General features: G+C 35.4%; 1 protein-coding gene across 2 annotated transcripts in view; it reads right to left on the bottom strand.

Moving 5' to 3' along the window:
* Positions 1-20706, bottom strand: part of raw (NDT-like domain-containing protein raw) — a 202239-nt gene that overhangs the window by 83034 nt on the left and 98499 nt on the right. Inside the window, exon 1 of one of the 2 annotated variants that reach the window (XM_085947049.1) lies at positions 5716-6197. The exons of the other annotated variant lie outside the window; for it this stretch is intronic. Within the exon in view, the coding sequence (XP_085803175.1) occupies positions 5716-6077 (362 nt within the window). The 5' untranslated portion in view covers positions 6078-6197. Of the gene's footprint in view, positions 1-5715; positions 6198-20706 lie in introns of those variants that run through there. 2 annotated transcript variants of the gene reach the window in all.

Genomic DNA, 20706 nt, shown 5'->3' on the forward strand with positions numbered 1-20706 from the left:
TGCGCGTCCTGAAAAACATGCAATATTGACTTATGTGATTCTTCCCCCCGACCGTCGAAATTATCATGAGGTAACACTAAATAAACGCTGAACCTTATAGGTTTTTTTTTATATTGGAGGGATGAATACTGTGCAAAAGGTATTTTGAACTAAATTTGTTAAATTCTAAACTCTAAACTTAAACTAAAGTGGGAATGGGCTGGCCACGTTATTAGAAGTCAAAATAGCTTGAGAAGAAGAAAGATCTGGTGTAGGAGAGGTAACACGAAGTACGAATAATCTCGAGCACTATGGAGACGAGCAGAAACATAACATATGCTAAAGGCACTACAATATATTACGAATCTTCTCCATATCGATTTACAATATTTTTACAGTGTTGCCATATGGACACTGATGGGAAGAGACAGCTGCGCTTTTGAAATGTGGCACTTCTATACCGAGGAACTGGAAATCCAATTGCAGGAGAAATTTTCTAGCGTAATGGATGAGTGGTATGGTTCGATAATAATTGTTGCATTTCCTAGTGGATCTTTTTAATACTGTCCGATCCTTTGGTCACCTCTCATTTCTTCATACGAATTTGCAGGTATTATGCTCAAATTACGTTGGCAGATTGCGTCTAGCCCGATCGTCTGCCACGATTGCCAAAATCTATTATCTATGGTTTTTCCGGGATCGTGAACGATCATGAGCAAATAGGAACCAATCCTAATTCCATCTGCCACGATTCACGAAGTTTCAAGCGAAGATTGCCGAGAACGAACGAAGATATCAGAATCTACCGCCCGTTTGCGAGGTTAGGTTTGACAGCAGAGTTTTGACGTAAAATTGCGAGGGAAAACTGTTCAGTGTAGCCACCAGCGAAGAAATAGTTTTCGGTCAACCTATATTTTTAATAATAGCAACACTATGTTTATTTTAAACCGATCAAAAGCAAGGACCAACTCGATCGAATAATTGCTTATAGTGTAAAGACAATGGCACGACGGTCGGCGTGGATCGTTGGATCTGGGGATCTGCGCGTCTGCCAATGTGATTAAGCCTTTATATGGCTATATGCAATAGGTACGCGTTATGCCGTAAATATATTTTTGATGGTAGGTATTATCAATTCTTTCGGATTTATTTATTTTATGCAAACATGTAACATCGAAGCACAATCGTCTCGTCAACTTTCGACTTTCAGTGACAACACTCCCTGGTCCCTGCGTTTTCTCTATCACGAATGTTTTTGATTTCGATTGGATGCTGACTGAGTACCGTAACTAACTTGTATCAAGTAATTGCATAGCTTAAATAATGAATACGTATGGGAATGTTCCGCGGCGCCCTTTTAAACTGCTCGCGGCGCACACTTTGGTAATCACTAGATGTCTAGATGTACATAATATGCATTATAAAATGATTTCTTGCAAGGTTATGAAGATAAACAAATGCAACGTCACGGAAGATCGGTTTCTCGATTTCCGCAGTGGCCGCATGAAATAATATGTCATATCCATAATCCATAAATCCAGGGAATACAAAAATAGTGGAAAGTGTGATACCGTCTGGGCGTGGTTGGTTGTGACTTGTGAGGTACGATTCTCGAATGTGGAGAAATATAGCGTTCGACAAACTGCAATAATATGTCGTAATCCACAATTATACACAAATTTTATGGTAGGGACACTAATAAGTTACGTAGTTATGTTAAGGCTATACTTCAGCTGAGGCATGGTCTAAAAAGATCGTAACTAGGCGATGCGCGGATTGTGCAAATGACGCGAGCCGAACGAAATATAATTTGTCATAAAAATTCAACATGCGTCCTTTTAATGTTATGTTTATTATTACATTCGTAATAATAATAGTATATTCATTGATATGTTTTCTTTATCAAGTACATGGGTAACGTTTTTTAGGCATCTTTACACGATTTAAGAATATATCCCTCCGACGCCATCACAAAACAAATTGACGTGCTCACACCTCTGTTGTCAGTCTCCGATTGGCGACAACTGCGAAATTTCGTTCCACCTACTGTTGAAAATTATTTGCCGTTTCACTTATGTATGCTCTTAAGTTAATGTAAATAGTTTCTACTGTAGCTGTTAGATCGACGCAGACCATGTACAAATCTAACATACAAAATGTTCTATATCTCGCTTGGAAGGCATACGACATATTATTGCATAACATGACAATTTGATTTTTTTAATTAAAAGAAAACTATTCTTCGAAACTTTACAATTTACATGGTTGTGGTTGTATAATATACTAAAACTCCTCGCCCGATTCGACAAAAGTGTTAATTTATCAAAGTTGGTGAAAGTTACAACATATTGCTGTTTTTCGAATGATAAGATAAACTTAAGCGCATGTTATTTTCAATGATTACGTCCGTACCATACATATAATATTATTATGCACTAAGTTTGTCACGTAAACGGAACACGCGTTCAATGTCGGTAATATTTGACGAAATTCAGAGGGTTCTGTACTAATGGCTTGATCATCATTATGAAATCGAAATTGCCGACCGTTAAGTCTTGGTCTATGACGAGTATTTTCGAACAAGAACTTCTTGTCCACTTGTTAAAACTGTGAACTAACAAGCCTCTCCTATGCAGTTAATCGCACTTCCGTTTTCAAATGAGGAACGCCCCTATCAATTCATTTTACGCTTCCGTGGTGTATTGATCTATCAATTTATATAGGTAATTTGATGATTTTTATAATAAAAATGTTTAAAACTATCAGGAGTTATGTTAGAATAATTATTATTAATAAAATTTTGGTTTATTGCGAAGAAGAAAAGGAGTCGATATATTATTTAAACACGCGTTGCCGACATGACAGGTACGTCACTGAGAAGACTTATATATGCGACTACAGCAACTTCCGGTTGTCGATGAGATCTTGTTGTCGGACAGTAGTTTTCACATTTCATCTGCTCTGTGGTTTAATCCTTCCGTACCATCACGGTTTCGCGTTGTAAAATATCTTTACTATAAACGATAGTCAATATTCTTTGTTCTAAAGGGATTCTTTATTGCTGGTGTTACGGTTCAGGTAACCTGGAATAATAGATTATAGACCACCGTGAAGAGTCACGCAGAGTTCGAGAATCATTTTCAATCTACTTCACGCTCCAGAGGAGACAAAGCTAATGATGTTTTTCTCGATTCATCATCGTGCCACGGGACACGTTGGGAACCGAATTCGGGAGACTATCTGATAGACACAGAGCTGGAAGGATATTGAAATAGATACAACTAGTTATTTCAGGTTAGAGCACAGGCGTGGGAAGAGGCGAAAGCTGTCGCCTAGAAAATTTGTCAGACGTTTAAGAACACAACAAAATGGATTGATTGACAGTGAATATGCTGTCAAAAGTAAACTAAGTCATGACTATCACAAGGAAACAAGAATACTTTTAATTTAATTACCTGTAAGAATTCTCATTTACCTACATATCTACTCCTTTTTTTTACATTCACTTATTTAGAATACCAGAACATAAAGACGTCATCTAAAACCGCGTGTCTACAAGCGAAAAATGTAATTATATTGGTAAGTAGATATTGAAACATACGCTCCTATTCTGACACTGTATAGTGCAGCGATCGCGAACCTATGGCACGCGAATGTTTTATGTTGAAGAGAAAAAAAATAGATGTAATTTAAAAAATATTTTTATACAAAAAAGTTTTACATATAGGTACCTATATAATATTACAAATACTAGTGCCGCATGCGAAACTATCGCTTTTCTACGAAACCTACCCTCTACTACCTAGGTCCTAGGTTTTATTGAATTATTATATTTACACTAGCAAATATTACCAGGTGGCAGTTAAACCTGATAACATTCTTATAGGTACTTACGTCTTCTCCCTGACTCGCCCTCTTCCATACGTTTACGTGTATGTTCTGTCTCACTGTCTTGATTCTGGTATTTCAGACTCGATTATTCGTCTGTGCATCAGCCTGGCGGAGTCTTTGTGGAGTCTCCTGACTGCCGAGCACGCCTCATTAAACTCGTTCATTTATCAAGCGGCAATGCTTAGCTGGTGGTTCTTCTTCATCCACAATGTTTCAGTAGGATACAACACCCTATCCCTATTGTAATTGCCCTTAAATCTCTCGGATAACACACTGATTTCTCGATATGCTATTACCTCAGTGTGAGCACCTATCCGTCAAACAATTATGAGAGTATCATTTGTATTCTTTCGCGATCAAAACGATGCCTCTGATTTTTCAAATTTGGAATTTACGTTCATCCGTGTATGTTTAATACCTAATATGTCTTCTCCCTGTCTAGCTAGTTTACACATTTTTATGTTGTCTCTCGTCCGTTACAGATACTTTGAAGACAGTCTCAGATGAATTAATGATTTTAATTAAAATGGTTAATGATATGATTTGATTAGGATGACCTACCCACTGTCCACTGTTTTAAATTTCTCCTGTCTAACGTCAACAAAATATTGTCGCAAAACAGCTAGCTATCAAGACTACGATAGTGCTAGTTAGTTTTTAAAAGTCATTTAAACCCTGCCTAACCAATCCATAATAGTTCAAGTATGGCGATCCGACAAAAATATTGCACACTTTTTCAGAATACATATTACAGAAAACTAATGAACACTATCTGAAAGTGTAAGCTTAGTTCAATGATAACAAATATGTACAACTAACAAAGTTTAATATGCACTATTTATGTCGGATCTTAATAACCTACCTCAACCCTTCGCCACTTCTATACACAAGTAAATATTGATGAGATAAATCTTTAGAGATCGACAATAATTGTATTGATATAGGTTAATGGTATTATTTTAAATATTAGGTGGGCTTCGAGGTTACCCATAAAACAGCCTTATCTAAATAAACATTTTAGACATATTTATTTTTACTTCTGCACTAATTGATATTATTGTTCTGCGAGCATTTAAATTCTGTCACAAAATGTCACTCCCACAGTCCAACACCAAATTTATGCGCTCCGCAATGGAGCTACTGACCTAATAATGGTAAAAAACAAAACGTATGCCAAATTAAATTCAAACAAGTGGCCATAAATTATGAAAAATTAAGAAGATGGCATTCAAGTAAGTAGGTACTTATAAGAAAAATATTATTTCTACATATTTCAGTTCTGGCTATGTGAAACATCAACTTAGCTATAAAAATAATATACACACAAATGTGAGGAGTACCTACCTATCTAATCCATATTACTTATAAACAAATTAATGATAAAAAATATAATTTCATATTTACACCAGTTCAATATGTAATACAAATTTAAGTCATATTAAGGTTTTACATGGGAATTTATTCCCCATAAGTGGATACTTTGCATTATTTATTTATAGTGATTGTGCTCAGACATACAAAAAAATCAACACAAGTACATATTCTGTGATACGGCCGCCATCTTGGAAAATTGTCGGTTTTGTACGAATGAAAATTTAACATTAAACGCGTGTAAAATGATTTTACTTATAGAAACAATATAAATAAAGAATATTCTTTATTAATAAAAAAAAGGTAATGAATATCCAAGATTATGAATCGATATTTTATACATATTGTTATACTATAATATAATATGATAAATAGATCATAATATGCAGGTAAATAAATTCAGAACTTAAACATACAGAAATAATGTAAACAGTACCCATATCCCAGTATAGTATATAAATTGAGTGTACTAACCTAGACAACTTCCTGTTGAGCCGACTTCCCGCGCTGGCGATTTCCGCTTCCGCTTTCTTCCCGCCATTTTCAAAAACGGGTGGTGATCCACGTGCGTCACAGATCGGCGAGACGTCCAGCCGCGAGGAAGAGAACGATACAGACTTATGAAATGCCGGCCTCGCCGATTCCCTCCTCATCCCTTTGTGGCCGTTCACCGCGGAATTCGCGTGATGGCCGTAGTGAGACGAGGATATCATCGGGTACGTGAGGTGGTTGATTATTTGCTTCGAGTTGCGCGCGCACGACGCGTTCATGCCACTGCGCCGGCGCGGACGCAGCCGGTTCCCCGTACCGGGGGTGGTCATTATGACGCTGTCCATAACGACCAAAGTCCGAAAACAATTTTTCACACCGGAAAGCAGACGACGGCCAATTTTCACAATAACACCATCGAAAAAGGCCGGGTTAATTCGAAATTAAGAATCGCAGTACTAAAACATCTCGTTCAACTGACAAAACTATCATTTTTTTATTATTTACCGTTTAAGAAAGGATTCGGATTTTGTATTTTGTCATGATTTATTGTTAAATATTATATTTAATTATTTATTATATTTAATTATAAGAGAGTCTTTTTGTCGCTTCGTTCATTGCACTTTATAGATATGTACTATTATAATAATTATGATTATTTAATTTATTATGGAATAAAATACTTTTTAATTTGTACGAGTGATAAAAATTATGTTTAATAGCATGTTTCCTGTCCGCGATGCTAATACAGCATTGTTTGTTTACTGACAATCTGTAGTGGTATGAGATTATTGGTGATTTCATCACTAATTTTAGTCCACTTGGAACAAAGAGATACACTGATGATGACGGGCACTTAGTTACAGCAGCAGACACGCATCACGTCGTCATCATTACGATGATGAGAGAACTTATCGGAATATTGTATATTCGTCTCCATTTTCGACCATAGCAATTTTGTTACTAAAAACGTGGGCTTAAGAACAATATAATAATATGCACGTACACAACTGACACGAAACACAATTTTTTTATATTACTATTACACTTGTTTTGTTATTTTTAGAACATTACACATTAATATCACAGTGGAATAAATTGCACTATTCTTTTTGGCACACACCTGTAATGAATGACACACGAGAGGATAAAAAAAATAGTCAAACGTCCCAGATAAATGTTATTATTTCACGTAGACAGATTGTGAATCACACACCTTTCCTTTCTAAAATGTCAATGCCTCAAAGTGAATTATACCGCGTAGTATCATTCAATCTGCTAGACATTGTAGTGTAGTGTTGTGCATTGATTTACGAGATGTGATAATAGCATTATCGTTAATTGCCCCTAATATAAATATAGCAATGGGCAACGTGTGAAACACACTACCTGCTTTAACTTTACACCCAAAAGCCCTCTAAAGCTGCATTTCTCAACCGGTGGTCCGCAATTTTTTTCTGGTGATAGTGAATAATAATTGTAGGCGTCCAAACGCCCTTGCTAAAAATTCCAATAAAATCTTCAAAACCCATGCACCTGTATGTTTGTATGCATTGTTTTTGTTCTTAAATAAATTAATGTCTTTACGTAGCGAAATTAACCACGACCTAACGTTTCACTTGCGCTGATACTGAATTGCGAATTACGATGGTAGTGCTAGTCATCGATTATCTTCGAATGCAATGCGGTAAATTCGCAATAAATGAAAATTTTCGATTGCATACCGTTTCAATACGGGTGTGTCCTTTTTGGATAATTTGACATAAGTGCATGGGTATATTATACCAAAGACCAGAAGTGCTACTGGCTCTAGAAATGGGTGAAATAATGACCCGACGAAACTGCGTAAATACTAAATACAAATTAGCCAAAGACACAAATGTGGAACATTAATTGTCTTGTCAACGTGCCTAAGATAACAAGGCCCCAAATAATTCTAATATAAATTAATATTACATAAATCAAAATTGTTAGGCTCATAATAATCCTAGAAAAAGGTAGGTAATGAATTCCCAAAAATATTAAAACTTGATTATCTCAGAAATATCTCATGCACTTATGCAACAATCATCGTTTTCTACAAACATTTTACTATATTATTCCATTCGAATTTGAGTACCTGCTAATTTACGAATCACCCACCACTTGAAAAATGCGACGTATTAAGTCAAAAGAAAAATCTAACTACTGCAATTATCGTTAAGTGTATGCTGGAATCAGTATAGGTATATAGGTATGCCAATGTGTATCATGCACGAAATCTATGTCATGTCGATAGAACACAAATACATGTCTGTCATTGAAAAGAACATCTATGAAACGGAAACGTCCTGCAGTATTGCCATCGTTCAAAATAAGTAGATGTTATAAATTAATTATTAAAAATTTTGTTCATGCCACACCTTTATTATTGTTGATGAAAAAATTTATGAACACTCTCCTGAATTTCAAAGAACGCTAATTATTATTTATATTTTATTAGGTTGTCATTATTGTAGACTATATTATTTAACAACTTAATTAGTTACGATTTTTTCATGTTTTATCACAGAAATAAGTAGGTACACGAACACACCCAAAAATAGTTTAAAAACAACACAACACACCCACCCATGTATTTCGTCATACTTATACGCGGATTTGTACCTATGTCGTTATTTAAAAACTTGCAGTGCAAAATTTTATCATTAAAAGAATAATATTGTTTTGAATACGAATCTTAAATTAAGTTTATGCACGGAAATCACAGATTTTTGTGATTGATTGTGGAATATATTATTAAATTTTGCATTCGTCAAGTCACGAAGAAAAACGAGCACTGAGCAAACTTTCCACTAAGAAAAATTATACTCGGATACTAATAATTGCGTGCTGTCTGTGATTTCGAAAGATTTGCCTTTTGATCAGCATTTTATTTTTATAGGTATATAAGCATTTAATATATATTTTGAGATAAAAACACTCGTCTTACACTATTACTTACACAATTCAATACCATTCAATTTCCCATTCGTCGTGAAAAATAAGAGTTTTGGTCTTATTATGGGGAGTCAAATACATTACTGTGCAAAAAGCACATTTCACGACGGTATTGAGAAACTACGCCTCAGTTTAAAGCGTGGGAATTCACATCTCTTTCTCTCACTCATACGGCAGGCCGCGAGTGATGCAATAGGGACAAGTGATACTGAGTCGCAATGAAAAATCACAACGAAACCACATCATAATATATTACAACAGAATCTATAAGGTTTTTACATGTGTACGACTCAATCATCTCAAAGTCTACGGTGGTGGGTGTGATCGACTAAAATCCATCGAGTGATCAACACGTTGGACATGCCTGTACTAATCGCTGATTTACCATACAACTAGGGAGTTGGAATTGGTAACAAGGCCGACTGTATTCAGGCCGTAGCACTGAATTGCGAATTTACGATGGTTCCCGAATTCTCGTTATAAACGAAGATTTACGATTGCATATTTCGTTCAAAATTATTACTCATATTTTATTTCAATATGCACCAATCAATCATCATTTTCTATAAACAATTTACCATATTTAATTCGAAGCATAAGCAATAACAAGCACTACCGTCGAAGTTTACAGACTCGTGTCACGGCCTAACTATTATAGTGGGCCTTGAACTAGTAGGTAAAAAAATCGGTGTGTGTACTTATGTACGCGCGTTAGAAGTTATACTTCTTTGGCGTAACAAAACAAAAACAAATAATTATCTCGTTAAATTACACACTCAAGAACCTTATTGGAACGCCGTTGGTTTATTTCTATACACTTTAACTTATATTACTAAATTATATAATTAGTTATCTTTTTTTATTTTTAAAGTAACAACTATGACGTGTAATACTTTGTTGCAAATTGCAAATGGCCGACAATAATAAATCCGCTGCCTAGGCAACGGAACAATTCTAAACTATAATATTATACTGTATAATCGTCATGATTGGAGTATCATACTGTGGCGTAATGGTAGTGCGTTCGGCTGATAACCGAACAATCTGTAGTTCGAATACAATCGAGTGCGTTTATTTTTGTGTGAAAAAATAAATTATGTGTTACAATATGTCACACGCCAAAAATACACTCTGATCTGATTTTCCAAACGCGCCTAAAGAAGTATAACTTCAAAAATAATAATCGAAATATTCACGTTAAGTGGACATAAAAATAGCTGAGCCGCACTTATTTTCTGATAAGAGTAATCAATTATATTGTCATCGACAAACTGGTAACAGAAAAAAAAATATATCGATACAATAGAAAGCGGTCCACCGAATGGCGCGTGTTGCGGTGACTTGACTTTGTGACATTCTTCTTCGGACAAAAGGTATTCCGTCATCTTTTCAAGTGCTAAAAAATGCATCGATAGGTGTAAAAATAATAATGAGCCACGGTAATAAATAGGCAGATGCTGAAAACTGGAGGTTTGTGAGAGAACAACTAATAATAATTTAGAAGTAGCTTACGCTCACGAATACGAATGTCTTGAATATAAGAGGCCATCCATAGACTGAAACCGTATGCAGTTTAGAACCGTGTACCATACTAAACTAATTATGATTTCTGTTCATGGAAATATATTTTCACAACATATTATATTATAAGCATAAAATGATCGTATCCGTTTATACCATACACTTACACTTCAACTTTTCATGAACAGAAATCATGGCACACGGTTCTAACCGCATACGGTTTCAGCGATTCACTTTGTAAGAGTGGAGGCCGATTAGTTAGGGATTGCAATCCCACAATTAATTTCTCATCACGGGATCATTATAATCAAGGAAAAGATTCACAATGTTTTCTCCAGTGTCTGAAACCACATAATAGATATAATCTAAACTCATTGATAAGAGTTAACTCTAACTGCCCTTCTTAGATTGTTGGAATATGCTCATTTTTCTTACCATTTAGGTACATAATACCGTGGATGTTGAAAATACATGGTAGTCTTTCATGATATTTCAATAACTAAATATTGTTTACAAACTAAACTAACGTTCGTGATCAATCAATCGAAAGGGAGTTACTGCATTCCTGCATATTCCGTGATTACAAACCGTAATATTAGTAGTAGAGTTTGTACTGACAATATAATAATTATTTCGTTCGGACCATTGATAGTATCCAAGATCTGTCAGTCTAACCTCCATTCTTATATGTAGCAAAAAAACTGATGACAACTTCTGTATAATATCGGTTGAAAAGAAGAGCTTCTCGATGGCGACCTTTGCGAATTAGTAGATTTAAGGAATGTAAAATGTCCCCAATATCTAAATTCAATCAAAAGCTATTGCAATATTTGACAAAGTCAGACGAGATGGTCCATTATGTCATTAGAATACTGTAATCACACTAAACCATTGGAATAGCACATGGAACAGTTTCGCACAAATTTGTTATAATATGTGCTTTCAACGTGCTTTACGTCACGATAGATGCCTGAATTCGGAATAACAGTGTCGTCCTCTGGTACAGTCCTACAAACTTATCTAAAGAACGGTCAAAAATGGAATTACGAACAACCATATGGATGACATTCGAATGTTAGATTCTGTCCAGTTGCGAGTTGCGAGTCTTGATTGGGTAGTTTTCGACAGTGGCTCCCCCATCCATTCTTTAGATAAGTTTGTAGGTCTGTAAAAAGTTTGTAGGTTTTGTGAAAATGAGTTACCAGTTCAAAAAATATACAGATTCCGTTCTAATTAATTAGTGCAAACAGATAAGTTGAAATTAATATTTTTTAAATATAAAATCGTCTTTTCAAATCTTATATTAAATAAGAAAATGTTGGTGAATACTGACTGTAGAAAGGCAAAACGGCAAAACCATACAAGTGACAATGACTAACTTTTAAAGTACAGCAAAAAGAATGAATACCCACTGAATGCAATCTCTGATATAGTATTACAATATTAATATTTTTTCAGTGTCCCAACTTGACAGACCACAAGTCTAGGTAAAAAAAACAAGATAATAAAGTACAAAAATCGAAAAACGCAAATCATCACATATACGATTTCGACTTTCAACCAATGATGTATATAATATAATGCTTTCAACAAACAGTCAATAAGATTGATTATCACATTGTTGTACAACATGTGATAATCAATCTTTGAAGAGCGGCTTGACGAACATTGGAGGATAGACAATATAGAGCATTTCTTCAGAGATAACAATAATTATATCAATCAAGAGTCAGTCTTCAGCACCGAGGTGCATGGTTGCAAATAATCGGTCCCGTGCGGCCCCATTCGGGACGAAATGTGAGCAATTAAATATTCATTATGTCGGAATACAGCGCTGTGGAAGGCGGCCGTGCATAATCCACAGCTGTACAGACACGGCGGGTGGTGGAGGGTGCAGTGCGTTTTGAACACAGCGATAATTGTTTTCATTATACAAATTAATACCGGATTTCCATTGTAAGTAAACTGCTGTAACAGGCTTCCAAGGCAACCCAATAAATAAATAAAAAAAAAACCAAAGGAAATCTCAAGGTTCCTGTTCCGACAACCTAAAAAGGGAAACTAATAAGGTAACCCATAAAACAATGTAAAGTTAATGTACAAAATGTGTATTTATTATCTTCAACGCTATGTTGATTTTTCTTTTCTTTCCATGCTATAAATACATTTTATTTAGTCGTTTATTCCAGGTTCATTCATTCAAGAAGTATTATTATTATAAAAAGTTACTCCAACATCTCGGATAAGTAAGTGCTTTTTTTACTTCATTTGTCGGAAAGGTAAACCACACCTGCAAGCTGCTTTTGCTAAAAGGTAAGAGGCTTTAAAACCGTCGATGACATCACGGCCATTCGCGAACAACACGCGAGCGCTGCGGACTAAACCCACCGCGCTGTAGAGAGGTAGAGAGCCAAAAGGTTAACGTAATTCCGATTGCTGATAATATACAAGAAACAGAAAACAATAAAAATCAATTCAGAATCGATAACGATGCAACACGACTAAATTTAGAGGTATCAACAGAAATTTCATACACATATCTATATACAGTGGAAATTGGTTATTACGAGGAAGATGGGACCGACTGAATTTGCTCGTTATAAGAATTACTCGTCATATCGTTATATAACATTTTTCGCGCCACGTTCTCTTTAAGCATAGAACATAAAAAATCTGAAAACCATCCTAAAAATCCCCGAAACGAGCATGGCATTTATAAACTACAAAAGAAGTTGTTTATTGTAATGAAGTGCTGAGCCGCCGGGGCTGGTAGGTACCTACTGACGTCACAAAGCTTGGATTTTTTACATGAAATTTCAACCATATGCGTGGATACTTTTTCAATGCTGTCGGCGAAAACACCAATTAGGTACTTAGCTACTTAACTAGTGTCATAAACGCAATCCGATCCCGGCGGCATAGCTCTAGTTAACTGCCCGGTCGGATTTTATTGCTTATTGCCGAAAATGTTGTTTTTAAACGACCGACACATCAACAGTTTTGCTCGGTTTACCCGAGAAGTAGCGCGTTATAAAAGTGAATAAATGTATGGAGAAAATCATAATGTTTCCTCATTACATCCGAGATCTCGCTATTTGCGTGATCGTAATAACCAAGTTCGACTATATAGGTAAATAATTCATTACGCTACACGTAATTCTGCGTAGACCAATACCGATTCCAGTGGTTGATGGCTTGAATCAAAGCCCTATATTCCAGGGAAAATATAACTTATTGTAAAAAAAACACTAACGGCTAAGCTAAGAGCAACGTCAAGATAGTACTCTGTACACACTTAGTATATACAGAGGTCCTATTATTAGTTTAGTTTAGATATAGTATCTAGTATCTACAATGCTATCGTCCGAACAAGTCACTAGTATTCCGCAGATTATCGAGAAGAAAAAATAAAATATATAAATTCACGGTAATTAGACAATAGTACGACCTGAAAATCGTCATGGACACTTTTTATATAACATTCAGGGGCTTTGGAGTGGACCCAAGGTCTGGAGCAACAGATAAATGTATAAATTAATGCATTAATTCAAATTTTGTAAAAAAGTTAATCAAAAATAATGGTAATTCGAATTAAAACTACAATTACTTTTGTAGCAGGGAAGAAGAATTTTGATGCTGTGTCGGTGAAACGATTCAATGTCTCCCAAAAGTTACCAGTCATGTATCGTTTCGAATTATGCACAGCCGACTTCGATGAAGCTATGAACAAGTCCGATTGAAAAGATTGTAGTGCCTCACTTCATTGTCCCGAGACGAAGCCGGGTGGGACTGATGTATAGATGTGTTAACAAGAGTTTAGGCGAAGACAATGGTCACACAGACGCATCAGGTGTTTCAAATGTTTAAATCTACATCAACGTATACACATGTTGTCCTCTTTTCGCTTAAAGCACAACAAGTAGGCGTAAGCAAGACAAACGGCTGTGACTCGTAGACGTGGTGCAATGCCTGTTGCCCCAGAAATGCACCAAAACACACAATCGTTCGTATCTGTGATCGCCTCAACTCTGGCTGAGAGACCTGTAACAACCGCGATCCAGTGCTTAATTAAATAATTTTAAATGATCTGCTCCAAATTCATGGCAATCAAATGTAATTAGATAACAGCACGCGGTTATATAAAATTAAAAAAAAAAACAAATCTTCGAGCAAAATAAACGTGTATTCTGAATTTAATCGCATTGTGACAAGCATTGATGAAACTGGAAGCTACTCAAAAAGCCAAACATAATATTATATAAATAAAAGTGAAGTATAACAGAAGTCTATAAAAACAGGCAATGTTGTCACAATAAAAACGTAGACCGTACAGAAGTAACCCGGGAAGAGGAAGTACCTATGTTGATAACTGCAAAATTTAGTAGTTACGGCACTAACTATTACGATCAGCAGCAGAAATTGGATAAGTTTATTTCGTTATATTAGCTCGTTATGATACTGAAGAAACATAGGTATTACATTATTATAATGTATGCAAGCCGAAATATGTGACTTTTAGTAATTGCGTATTTTGCAGACCGCCAAATTGTCAATTTGTCGAATTGACCACACGTCGTGATGTGTGCTACCTGCAAAAATGCCGACCGGGTCAAAAGTGGCACGAATTTCGCACAGGGCGATTGAACGATTCACACGTTCAATGATCGGTTAAAATATAATATTCCCGTTGCTAGAGCTAAATCGGGAGAATTTTTCTTTTTCTTCTTTCGATGGCGCTACAACTCAAATCGAGCCTTCCCCCTCCCCCCACCGCCTTCCATAAATTATTCTATTTTACATAAAATAATAGTACACAAGATTAAATGTGTCAATGATCTGAATTAATCGTCGGTCTTTGGAATAGGTAGGTTGTTTGTTCTGAGTTAGGTAAGTTCATAAAAATAACCATTAGAAAATATAAGGGCGTTAAAACATAAATTTGGAGAGACTATGAATCAAAGATAATAAGTACATATTAATTGTCAATACATTGATTTAAATTACAAAATGTTCGCTAAGATTAACGGATTTTGAAATAACATCTGAGATGAAATGAAAATGTCGGTGAGATTAGTGATTGCACCGTTATTGATAAAATCACACCGCCCGGATTTAGAAGGATGTGAGTTAATGTCCCATCCAGTATATTCCCTTATTTTAAGCTACTCATTGAAACTATTCTCACACTATACAGAGAGCCTAATGTGCGACTATATGGGGAATTACGCCTCAGTTTACAGCGCGGAGATTCACAACTTATTTTTCTCTCACTCTTGGGGCAAGCCGTGAGTAATGTAATACGAACCAATCGATACGACAAGGTTACGCGGGCTGTCTCATGGTTATTTTAAAACGATTTTGACGCAAATCGGTTTAAGAAATCCTAATGAAATCTAATTATATTATTAAACTAAATGCAATACACCCACGATGGCCGCGCGGCTTAAGCGTCTGCCTATTGCGTCGTGGGTCCCAGGTTTGTATCCTGGGTCTGGCAAGTACACACATTGTTTTTAAATTTGTGTATGAGTCAGACTATCGACCTAATTGGTTGAGAAAGTGGCTGACATCCATTTCTCGTAAAAAAATGCAAACGCTTTTTATTCTCATGATAGTTAGAGAGAGAGAGAGGTAGATAACTAGAGTATATAGACTTATTCATCCCACGATCGACGTGTTGCACATGACACATGCCTGATAGACAATCGCTTAAATCATTTTCATTTTTGTGTATAATTAAATCTGTGTAAAAAATGCAATTTACCAGTGAAACCTAAGCTTCTCGTTCACTGCAATGATATATTAAATTTATCTCGCGAACCATCACATTTGTTATTTTTTCAACTGCTTGAACCGGCACAAGTCATTCGAGATTATTAAAGTGAGTACCTGAGTATCTACCTAACTAATAAGCACTGGCAGACTAACTGGCGTTTCATAGAGTGGATATTATTAACTACAAGCTCACTACATAATAATACAAACTGTAAAATATTACTATAGACGCCTGGGAAGTGTGAGTACGAATCGTGATGTCATTTATTTGTATGGGCGATTGTGGGAATAGCGCCTAGCACCCACGCCAATACACCAAAGTCCTACGCCTACCGACGTACTTTTTTTGAGTAACACTTTTTACACTAAACCAACTACAAATTACTTTATAATCACGGTGAGTTATAACGTTATAATCAAATTCTAGAACCAGCAATGATGTAATAACAAGTTGCCAACTCAAATTAAACTTTACTTACAGTAAAAAAATTGCCCACTATGACCGAGCGATTGGAATCCCGGGTCTAATAAAAAATTACATTTTTTTTCTATGTGTATTTGGACCCAGAATATCGACTCGATATTAGGTTGAGCAAGTGGCTCACATCCATTTCTCCGTAACATGGTAAACAATACCAATTTCAATTACAGTCGGACTCGGTTATTACGATCACAGAAATAGCGAGATCTCAGATGTAATGAGGAAACATTCGTTGACGTTTTAGTTAATGATTTTCTCTATACATTTATTCACTTTTATAACGAGCTACTTATCGAGTATACCGAGCAAAAATATCGTCAAAATTTTTCTTATAACTGTTAATGTGTCGATCGTTTAAAAACATTTTCGATCCTAAGCAATAAAATCCGCCGGAAGGATGCTGCCGGGATCGGATTACGTTTATGACACTAGGTGACAATTGGTGTTTTCGCCGACAACATTGAAAAAGTATCCACGCATATGATTGAAATTGCATGTAAAAATCCAAGCTTTGTGAAGTCAGTAGGTAGCTACCAGCGCCGGCGGCTCAGCACTTCATTACTTCTTTCGTAGTTTATGAATGCCATGCTTGTTTCGGGGATTTTTATGATGGTTTTCGGTTGTTTACATATTCTATGCTTAAATAGAACGTGGTGCGAAAAGTGTTATATAACGAGTAATGCTTAATAACAAGCAAATTCAGTCGGTCCCATCTTCCTCGTAATAATCAAGTTCGACTGTAATTTATGTTGACACACTGCGTCTATTACAAATTATAAAGTGATTAAGAAAACATCATAAAGCAAGATCTGAACTGTTCCAGGTAGCAGACGATACAGCAAAGATCTGCCTGATGGTGGCCGACCTCCGATTGAAGGTGGTTCAAGAAGAAGAATGTCGAATACAGCAGGGACAGTGAGGAATCTACCGAGTGGTGAATTAATCAGACCCTATTTTATAAAATTATAAAACAACGTCAAACTAAATTCTTCAAGTTAAATTAAAAAGTTGGCTCGACCAATTGTCTTTCATTCCATTCTTTTTCTACTTCGTTTTTCTCACACGAGCAGTTTAAAATACACTCATTAGCCAAGATACACTTTAGTGGCAACCAGTCTCGGATAGTTGCTCCCAAAACATTAAAATTAGACCTAAACAACTGCAGATGTTTCATTTTACGTTCTATGCCTCGTAACCACTCGATGAAGACCGGGTGTGGTAGGCACGGGACAAGTTAGTTGGTTGATATCCATTGTTTATTTTTTTTTAAATACCACGAGAATTTTCTTATCCAAGTCAAAAGCAGACTCAGAGCTTATGGCACAACAACACCTCAAAGTTCCTAACGAGATGTAGGTATGTAGGTATAACTACATTTTTATATTCGTATTACAAAACATGCTACCCAATTTATAATAGTCAAATGAAATTATTCAAGATTTCTAAGCATTAAATTCTAATAAATTTAGGTCCATTTACCAACTTACGAAATCGGCTATAATAATTTATACTGAAATTGATTAAGAATAATGGGAATTTTATTGAGAACCGATACGCTAAGTAGAACAAACGCACTAATATTATACTAATAAATCGAATAAATAAATTCCGAGACCCTAATAGGGCTTTCAAGATATTGACGTCCATGGACGATCTTTGGTACGTTATGAGGTTATAACACAATGGAAAGATGCGTACCTAACGCAAGAACATCTTAATATCTCTATATGCAAATTGTATTAGGTAAGATGAAATAATAGAGATGTGAATTCGTTTGTCCTGTTCACATAATAATATTTAAAAAGAGTAGAGTATTATTCATTAGTAGGGCATTACCGACGTTATGGGCCTCTATACCCCACCCCACCTTTTTAGTTAAACTAATGGCGGAATGGGAGGATCGCTGGGGAGTGAGATAATACGTAACGACGAGAGTATTTTAAGATTAATTCACAACAAGCATGTAAAACTGATACATAAAACACTTCATAATTTTCTTTGCAAACTACTTATATATTCTGAATATTAACAGTGACGACACGTGGGGTGGAGGCAGGTCATGCAATTCTAATATTATAAGTTTCAGAGTAGGTTTCGTAGAAATGAGAAGATTTTTCGCCTGCAGCGCTCATTATGACATTATACATGTTGAATAATTGATGTGATTTTTGAAAAAATTATTAATATGTACGAAAAGCATACCTACCCAAGAAGAAATGATGAAATAACATAGGTAGTTCATGAATAAAATTATTATATAATATATTAATAATTATATATATATATATATAATAATTGTATCTACTATAAGATTGGCAACAGCAGAGTAAGGCAGCACGTACCCTGGCTTAAGAACTCCCGTGCAGCTCCACCGAACTGTTCCACACGACAAAGTGAAGATCGTCCTGATGGTAGCCGACCTCTGACAAACAATGATACAAGAATAAGGGGAGGATTTGCCATATAAACTGTATATTAATACATACAATTTTTATATAACTCCATACATATGATAAAACAAATTCCGTTTAGATTTTTAAGTTACTTATGCAAGATTGTCTCATTTTCAGTTTGGTGATGATGATAATGATTTAATATCAGCGCCGATGAATAATTTCGACTAAATTGTCAATAACATTGTCATTTTAAACTGTCAACACTGATAATTCAATCATTCAAGTGACATTGCAATAATATATATAACCGATGGTGATGCCTTAAATTATGCATCGTTCCAAAGTACCATTATTTTTCTTTCTGAGAAAATATGGTTTGTGTAGGACGTAGGTTATTTTTTTATTAAAACAATCTAAAACGAAAGACGATAGAAGACTGGCCGCCAATGGTTTCCAAATCTGCGGTTGTCCTTATTAAATTATATTTAAACTCGCGGTTATATTGTCATATCGTCATTTGAATTCCAAAAAAATACCTTTTAAGTAGGTAGTAGTAAAGATTATCTCGAAAAATCCACTGAAAGACTTATCAACAAATTACAAAGAAACACAACTATGAAGCGTTAATATACATACCTACCTAGGTAGCATAGTAATTTTCTCTTTAACTATCATTAACATATTTATATAAGACGTGCGACAGACGGTAATAAAGGTAGTATTTGCTTTTACTTGGCATAGTTTGAAAACATATAGCTAAGTATTTATAAACAAATATTTATCTCATTTTGTGGGGAGAGTTTTGTACTATTTATTCTATAGGAATCGATTTTAATATTAGCATTTAGTTTGCATTGATGATAATGCTTCTGCTCTATTGGCATCAGGCACGTGGAGCACCATCCCAAATCTATTAAAAGTCCGCAAACCACGTTCATTGGATTTCAAAGATGTTTGATATTTTCCTCGCCGAGTTGTCAGAATTCACCCAGTCGATTGGACCGAATATCATTTGGACCGAAAAAAACTTGTAATTGTTCTACACTTTTTTATTGATTAATTTGTTAATTTAAATATTAGAAAATAACGGATTTAGCAATTATTTTTTATTTGAATCTATGAAATTCTTAGAAGAAACGTAAAACTTGTGTTGTTTTCACCGCTATAAATTATATACTTTATGCAAATCTACATATAGGTGCATAACACAAAATTTCAGTATTATCAAAGGCACTATGGTGTGTTCAACGATCGCAACTGTTGACTTTTAACAGCTCGACTTTTTCACTCGTTCGTTGATCGTCCTTTGGTTAGTAGCAGGGCATGCATAGACAAAACGGACGATTAATTGTCCTCAAACTTTTGGCTCGTCAATGTAGCAGATGTATAAGATGAAATAATAATGCAGGTTGTCGTGACATTGAACGTGAAGAAGCGTCGTTGGAACTGAATCGGTCACGTTGCACAGGTGCCCAAAAAGAGTTCCAGATAGATGCTGGCATCTTATTGGGCTGCTAAATACTATCCACAGGGTGAAGGCACATTGCGGAGCTACGAGTTGCATGAACTGGAAAGGCACAAGAAGACTAGCGAGTAGAGTATACGTTTTATAACTTTGCACTTTTTACTACACTGATACGCCTCTTTGCTTGATTACCTCGCATACAATTAGGTCAAATGATATTCAATTGTATTAATTATCTAGTAATAAATAAATAAAGAGGTAGAACTCCAATATAATGTTTTTGAAACAAAGTAATTTTTGTTAAATCTATTTTAATTAGGTTATGTACTCGTATGATGACAGCGATTTCGGGCTAAAAA

Source organism: Rhyacophila brunnea, unplaced genomic scaffold (genome assembly GCF_057557595.1).
Source record: "Rhyacophila brunnea isolate RB1 unplaced genomic scaffold, BYU_Rbru_1.0 scaffold_2, whole genome shotgun sequence".
NCBI lineage: Eukaryota > Metazoa > Arthropoda > Insecta > Trichoptera > Rhyacophilidae > Rhyacophila > Rhyacophila brunnea.